The following is a 7945-nucleotide window of genomic DNA, read 5'->3' on the forward strand; positions in this document are numbered from 1 at the left end:
TGCACTGGCGGAGCCAGACTTTTAATTAAGGGTGTTCTTATTTTCTCTTGGGCAAAGAACTGTTTAAAAAACAAAGAAAATAAAGCTGCACCTGCCAAGGTTCGAACCCGAGTTTTTGATGAGGAAATGCACACTCTTGACCACTGGACTATGCTTCTCTAGCTTGTCAAGGGTGTGCAACAACATGTATTTCACAATAAATATCTATATTTAACCTATATACTCGAAAAAAATTTCCGACGAAGGGTGTTCATCTGACCACCCTTCATTGGCTGTGGCTCCACCACTGTGGTTATGTACGAGCTAGAACTTTGTGGACCAGGCTGCCCTTCTATTGGCTTTAACAACAATTACTTTCCTCATGAATATGTTATAGTTCTATGATTTTGTGCCCTTTGTACAGTCAAACAGTGAGATTTATTGTAACCATCTAGCATACCTGAAAGCAATAAATTTGAATAATATTAAGAGGAATTAACACCTTTCAAACAATAATATTAAGAGGAAACAGTGAGGGTTATTGCAACCATCTAGCAGTTCTGAAAACAGAATCATGCACAACAATCATGTGATCGGAACAACAGATTCCAAAAACATTCTCAACATGCAAGGAGTTGAATCTTGATCTTCTGCAGCATCCCTACAACATCTTTCATGTTTGTCCTTCTTGTCGGAGATTCAGCGCAACAATCTGATGCTACTTTCATGATCGAAGCCACAACATCTAGCTCCTTCTGTAGGCGATTACCCATTGGTGTTACCAAGTTGACATCTACGACGTCCATTACTGCCTCTGGGAGTGAATAACTCACCCATTGCTTCAAGCTAAGGTCACCCTCAAACCCATTAGGCTATCTCCTGGTTAACGTTTCCAGCAACATGATCCCGTAACTATAGATGTCACACTTTGTAGAGACTATTCCATCCAGTCCATACTCTACAGTCAAATAATTCATTTAAAGATGCAATATGCTTTCTAGGTGGTAAAAAAAAGAAAGGAGTAATCAGCAAAACTAAGAGATGTACCTGGCGCAATATACCCCAATGTTGCTAAGGTTCTAGTGTACAAATCATCCTGATCTTCACCAAGCAGTTTTGAAATGCCAAAGTCGCTGAGGTGGGCAACCATATCTTCATCCAGAAAGAAGTTACTAGGCTTCACGTCACAGGGAATCACAGGCAACAAGCATCCATGGTGAAGATATTCCAAAGCACATGCCACATCTATCATTATGCTTAGTCTCTGCTTGGTATCAAGGAAGTAGTTGTGCGAATACAAATACTTCTCAAGACTTCCATTAGGGATATACTCGAGAACTAAAGCCTTGAAATCAGGATTGGAACAACTAGTAATGATTTTTACGAGATTCCTATGGCGAAGGCTGCACAAAACTTCACATTCCGTATCAAAACTCTTGAATGCCACATCCAGTTGCAGGTTGAACACTTTAACTGCAATGGCAGTTCCACTTCTGAAAACACCTTTGTAAACAGCGCCAAAACTTCCAGAACCAATCAGATTACTCTCGCTAAGCCCATCAGTTGCTTGGAGCAATTCATTGTATGAAATTCTTTCTCTTGTTACAGTAGACAATGACTCAGCTTGTGGAGGAGCTCTCTTACCTCTTATATACCTTATCCATAGGAGCATAAAGGTCATAGGAACAAATACAATTGCAATTACAAGCAAAAGAGAAAGAACTAGCAATTTTTTCCTATTTGATCTGTGCTTTGATGAAGTGTGGCCTGGCGGGACACTAAATCTTGAAGAACCACACAATGCTTCATTGTAGATGAAAAACTGACTCGAGAGGTTTTTGAAAGGACCCCCCCAAGGGTATTTCACCATACAATTTGTTGACAGAAATATTGAAATACTTCAAGTTTGAAGTTTCTCCAAAGACTTAGGAATAATTCCAGATATATTATTGTGAGAAAGGTCTAGGAATTCCAAACCTATTATGTTGCTCATTGAGTCAGGTATAGCTCCTTGTAACTTGTTTTGTCTCAAAGAAAGGTTTGCCAGATTTTGCAAGCCTCCAATTTCTCTAGGAATTTCATTTGAGAATTGATTCATTGACAGATCTATCAGTGTGGTAGCCTTTAGATTTCCAATTTCTGGAGGTAAAGAACCCACCATGTTGTTTGAGGATAAGTCAAGAACCACCAGATTGTGAAGGTTCCCTAAGCTTGGTGGTATATTGGAACTCAATTTGTTGGAACTGAGATGTATCTCCCTAAGGGAAGTAATATTCCCTAAACAATAAGGAAGAGATCCTGAAAGTTGATTTTGACCCAAGTAAATATCACCCAAATGCTGCAAATTACATATATGATCTCCAATAAATCCTGTTAATTTGTTGTTAGTTAAATCAAAGCACTGAAGCTTTCTCATGTTTCCAATTGATGTGGGAATCAATCCAACCAAATTATTTCCAGTAAGATCAAGGAATAATTCGCTGCTTAAGTTCCCAAAATCATTAGGAATTCAGCCTTTGATCTTGCAACCACTGGTGTAAAATTTTATAAGAGACGTAGAAAAGTTCCCTACAGAGACTGGAAGCATGCTGTTTAGAGGGTTTAAAGATATATCAAGAACTGTTAAATTTGTGCTATTGGTTAAGGAAGTCAGGAAACTTAATGATGAGTCGTTGGTTAAATTGTTTCCCGCTAAATTTAGATACTGTAGATGAGTCGAATATCCAATAGAATTTGGAATCAAGACAGTGAGTTGGTTGTGAGTAAGCTCTAGATCAGTAAGTTTTGAACAATTTGAGATGGAATTAGGAATAGTCCCAACAAGATTGGTTAAGGAAGATAGAACACATGTTTGGTGGGAGGCTTCCTGATAGATTGTTGAATGAAAGATCAATTTTTCTCAGTCCTGATATGTTGAAGATCTCCATTGGAAGTGGACCACTGAATCTATTATTCTCAAGAATAATTACCTCCAATTCAATGAGATTGCTTATCTCTTTGGGTATTTCACCTGGAAACTCATATAGTGGATTACTAGTGAGTTGGTTCAATCTATTTTTGTTAAGATATAAGAATTGAGTCTTGTTTAAGTTGTCAATCTCCTGTGGTAAGAATCCACTAAGATTTTAACTTTCATGTTGTTGGTGATACAAAAGTATTAAAAGAAAAAAGAGAAAAGATACGTATAGGAGATAAACATATTTGAATAGAGCCATGCATAATATCACCAAACTTAGATACCTCAATTATTCAATAACTGAAATTATCCCTGCAATTACTGTGTAATAAAATAAAATTCTGAAGCAATTAGATATAAACACTCATAAGATAAAAACATACCTGTTAAATCATTATATGATGAAGACAATATTTGAAGTTGTGAACAATTTGATAAGCTTGCAGGAATATGACCATGAAACTTGTTTCTCGATAAATAAAGCCCTTTGAGTATTGGGAGACCATTGCATAAACCATTGGGAAGACTTCCTGATAAGCTATTGCCTGCAAATGCAATGACTTCGATTCTTGAGATATTGAAAATTGTAAATGGTATAGAACCCGTAAGTTGATTAGCTTGTATGGATAGCACTTTCATGTTGTGAAGATTGCCGATTCCTTCTGGATTGTTTCCTTGAAGTGAATTATCAGATATCTCCAAAGTCTCCAACCTTGAGGCATTCGAGATTGATGGAGGAATAGAGCCTATGAGATTGTTTCCATAAAAGCTTAGTTCTCTAAGGTTTATAAGGTTTCCAATCACTTTTGGTAGTTGGCTCTCTATGGAATTGAAATCTAGATATAAAATCTCAAGCATAGACATATTAGAAAATGAAGAAACGATGTAATCAGTGAAACTTTTATTCCTAAGACTTAGAAATTGAAGTTGGTGTAAAAAACCAAACAAAGAAGGAACCTTTCCGCTGAAATTGTTGACACTTAATCTAAGAAACTTAAGCCGACGCAAACGTGCCATTTCTTGAGGCAAATTTCCATGGAAATTGTTGCTTCGCAAGTCGAGAGAAACAAGAAATGAGAGGTTTCAAAATTCACGGGGAATCTTGCCTGTAAGAGCCATGTTAGAAAGATTCAAGGCCTTCACTCGTTGGCGACGAGAGCCACAAGTGACTCCAAACCAATGACAAACGGACGTAGTGGGAGACCAACTTTCATCCAAAAAGTGAAAGGGGTCGGAAATGATTTGGAATTTTAAAGACAGAAGAGCTAATTAATCTGTAGTAATGTTGGTTTGGGTCATGACTGAACTAGCCAGAAGCAAGAAAAGTGTTGCAAGAAAAAATGTGAAGGTTTTCTCCATTATTGCAAAAATTAGTAGGTATACTCTATAACATGTGGTTTTGAGACTTTAAATAGAAATGAGTTCTCCTTTTTGATTACATCAATGCTAATACCACCAAATCAACCAAGTCTTTCACATCTCAATCAGAATTAGAAATATGGTGGAAAAAAGTCCTCTATTCAGCAAAGACTTGGCAAGTCAACCAAGTCTTGCTTTAGTTTTTTGTGTGCTTAATTCTCTGGAAATAGTCTTGCTTTCATATTCTGTAGAATTGTGTGGTGAAGAGTGTTATGAGAACGAACAGGAATAGACAATATGAGAAGCAAAAGCAAAACAGGATGAACACACAGATTTACATGGAAACCTTGACGGGCAAAACCACGGGCAGAGAAAGAGGACTTCCACTAGAATGGAGAGGAGTACAAGGAGGAAACGTAAGTCTCAGTGAACATATGTCCAACAACCAAAAACAACCCACTAAATGCACCGCGAACTTTTTAGACCCCTACACTTCCACCACAAACCCCTAAAAAATTCAGAAACATGGGTCGCACCGCGAACTTTTCAGGGATGGATCAACAAAATTTGGATCACAAACTCTAACAAAAATGAGTAGTGACACACTTATTAACCAATAGTATTGTGTTTAGGTCAAACTAGCACTAGTGGATTTATCCCAGGCAATGAGAGCCTTCCTAGATAGTCAAGTTTTTTCCAATGAAATGAATAATTCATTCAGAAAACACTTTATTCATTATTTTGTTCATCAAAAAATGTCCTTTTATCATTCACTTATGCTATGAACACATCTCTGGCCAACTAGTGAACATTAATTAATCTTATTTTTTGGTTGGTCCAAACACTAATGTCTAATTTTGATAAACTTGAGGTATTAAACCAACTCATTGGCGTAATGGATGAAGTCGTCATGTGACCAGAAGGTCACTATTTCGAGCTGTGAAAATAGCCTCTTGCAATAATGCAGGGTATGGCTACAATAGAACATTGTGGTCCGGCCCTTCCCTACGTATAGCAGGAGCTTAGCGCACTAGGCTTCCCTTTTATTGGCCTCAACAACAACTTTCCTTTTAAGTATCTTGATATCCAAACTACTTGTGAAGACAAAAGGTGGCATCCTTCAGTGGCCAAGATCACTGCAGGAACATTACAAGGATGGCAAGGAATTATTTTCTTATAGGGGCAGAGGTGTGAGTTGCATTGCTAACTTTTCCGGCTTGCGTAGTTTGTTATGTCAGCTCAAAAGGATAAGTTGCATTGAAATTGATAAAGTTCCGTGGAGTTCATAATTGCATAAAAGGACTTAAGTAATGGCTGCAATGCTTTAAGGAACTTCTTTAATGGTCTTTATATGCCTGCCAGACCGCTCTGATTTATGTATATGTTAGGGCGGTGAGAGGAAGTGCAGAATAAGGATTGATTTCGCACAAGGAAAAGGTGGGACTTGAGAATCTCTACCCCCAGACGATTGGACCGAAGACACTGGAACAATAAAAGTTAATAGCGGCAATAAATATGACCTTAACAAAAAGTGTTTAAGCTTTTACTGACATAGCGGCAATAAATATGCACTTTAACAAAGAGTGCTAAAGCTTTTACTGACATTAGTTGTTTGACATTGGATCCAATGTCGCTATAGACTTTAGGAGATTTATAAAGAGTGCTAAACTACAATTTTCTGTAATAATATTGCCTCTAAAACATTTTTAAGGGGCAATTAAGCTATTGCCTTAAATATCTTTTTTGGTGTACTGAAAAGGATCTTTGTTAAATTGTTTTCCTAATATAGTAACATTTCATTATTGTTCTTTTCATATTATTAACCTCTGATTTATGCATCATTTCTTACCTGCCCCCAACCCCCCAAGTGTCATAATCATTTTTTTTTGTTACTATTTATTATTTGGCAGCCTTTATTTTTCTATAATAACTAGTTAACTAAACCACGCTTCGCGCAACCATACATATCTTTTTGAAATGAAAATCTTATAATATCAAAAAATTAATAAGTATATTGTTAGTACTTTTTTTATATAAAGAAAAAAATCAATCTAATGTAAAACGGGCACTTTGATGATGCTCCTGCTATGCACAAGGTATGGAAAAGGGTTCCATCAAAACAGTATATTGTATGCAGGCTTATCTTATATTTCTGCCAGATATTATTTTCAAGACTTGAATGCGTGACCTCCCGATCACATGGTGACAACTTTACCAGTTACTCTAAGGCGTCGGAAAAATATTTAAGAAAATTCAAATAGAAACACAAAGTTAGTAGTGAAAACAACATTCACCACTTTCTTATAATTTCATAATTACAAAGTTCTAGAAGGACACGACTCTTAATTTTACAAGTCATGCTACACACTTATTTTGTACAAAAACAAACCTTTTATTACTCTCTATAATAAGGATCAATGATTCTATTTTTATTTTTCATCCAATGATATGTATAGTTGGCAATAAGTAGTTTATATAATTAATTTTTTTAGAAGTTGGATAGACTGTTGAGTAAGTTATTGCAGTTAAACTCTTCTGTAAATTCGGAGGCACCGTATAATTATTGCTTTGTTTATTTTTTCAATTAAGGGAAGAAAATGTGCTAACTAAGATATGATAAATCTTGTGGTCAGACATTTAACATCAAGTGCAACAAATATTAAAAAAAAAATGTAAAAAAAATGATTACAAGAAAACCGTATGTAAAAAGTAATAATTGTACTCTCCTTCAGTCCTTCTTTACTTGCTCAATATACTAAAAATAAATGTCCAATTTCATTTGTGCAATTTGCAAAAGTCAAAGATTATTACTTTATGTCTATTTTATTTTTATTATTAAAATACTCTTCTATTTCTTTTTTCTTAAAAAGTACGCCAAGTCAAATATGAATAGATAAAAATAGACGGAGAGAGTACAACATTTCAAAATTTTTATTCAACTTTACTTCATATTTTTAGTCACTAAATATAGAAAAAAAAATTAAAAACAAAAATATACTATATGATACCATAAGTCTTTGCGGTTTGCCTATACGTTAATACATCAAGACCATTGTCAAATAGGATAAATATAATGTCCTTTTGCTAAATAAATTACACATGACTCCTAAAAAATAATGGCCTTTCGCTAAATAAATTACACGTGACTCTAAAATATAATATTTCTCTTGCAAATTCGTGTTATTAAAATAATATTTATAAATGAAATTGCTTATTAACATTTCAAAGTACTATTAAAATTGTTCCCTATATGCCTGTAAAAAATAGGAGCCTAGCTAGAATAACGATTAAAACATAAACTTGAGAAGGGAGAGAATTGAATAAAATTAAAAAAATCAACTAATACATATTATTTTCAGGAGAAAAAAGAAAATTATAAAAATGACAATTAGACTTTCGATTACGTGAAAAAAGTACTTTTTAATGTGGCAACGTTACATTTGATGCCATTTCATTTTGGAGTGTTTCAAATTACATGATGTTATCTTTCTAATCTCTTTTATATTACTTTAATTCGTTCAAAAATAAATTTCAGTAAACTTGGTCAGAATTAAAGATAATAATGCTACACAAGTTTTTTCTTAATTAACTCCAAGGGTGACACTATTTTCTTTTTTAATTTTCTGTATCTATATTCATTTGAAAGGAAAT

The 7945-nt window shown here is 34.8% G+C and overlaps 1 protein-coding gene across 2 annotated transcripts; it reads right to left on the reverse strand.

Annotated features, from left to right (window-relative positions):
• Positions 1 to 354: 354 nt before the first annotated feature.
• Positions 355 to 4310, reverse strand: LOC107869896 (probable LRR receptor-like serine/threonine-protein kinase At3g47570). Of its 2 annotated transcripts, XR_007043650.1 has the most exons (3): positions 3319 to 4310; positions 1027 to 2277; positions 355 to 937 (listed from the first exon to the last, which is right to left on the reverse strand). XR_007043650.1 is itself a non-coding variant. In XM_047394844.1 (2 exons), exons 1-2 carry the CDS (start codon positions 1847 to 1849, stop codon positions 852 to 854), a joined length of 909 nt encoding a protein of 302 aa, XP_047250800.1. In that variant the 5' UTR covers positions 1850 to 4310; the 3' UTR covers positions 355 to 851. The 2 variants fall into 2 exon arrangements, 1 of the variants encoding a protein (XP_047250800.1); XM_047394844.1 differs by having other exon boundaries at positions 1027 to 4310.
• Between the last annotated feature and the right edge of the window lie 3635 nt (positions 4311 to 7945).

This window comes from Capsicum annuum, chromosome 8, assembly GCF_002878395.1.
Source record: "Capsicum annuum cultivar UCD-10X-F1 chromosome 8, UCD10Xv1.1, whole genome shotgun sequence".
Lineage (NCBI taxonomy): Eukaryota > Viridiplantae > Streptophyta > Magnoliopsida > Solanales > Solanaceae > Capsicum > Capsicum annuum.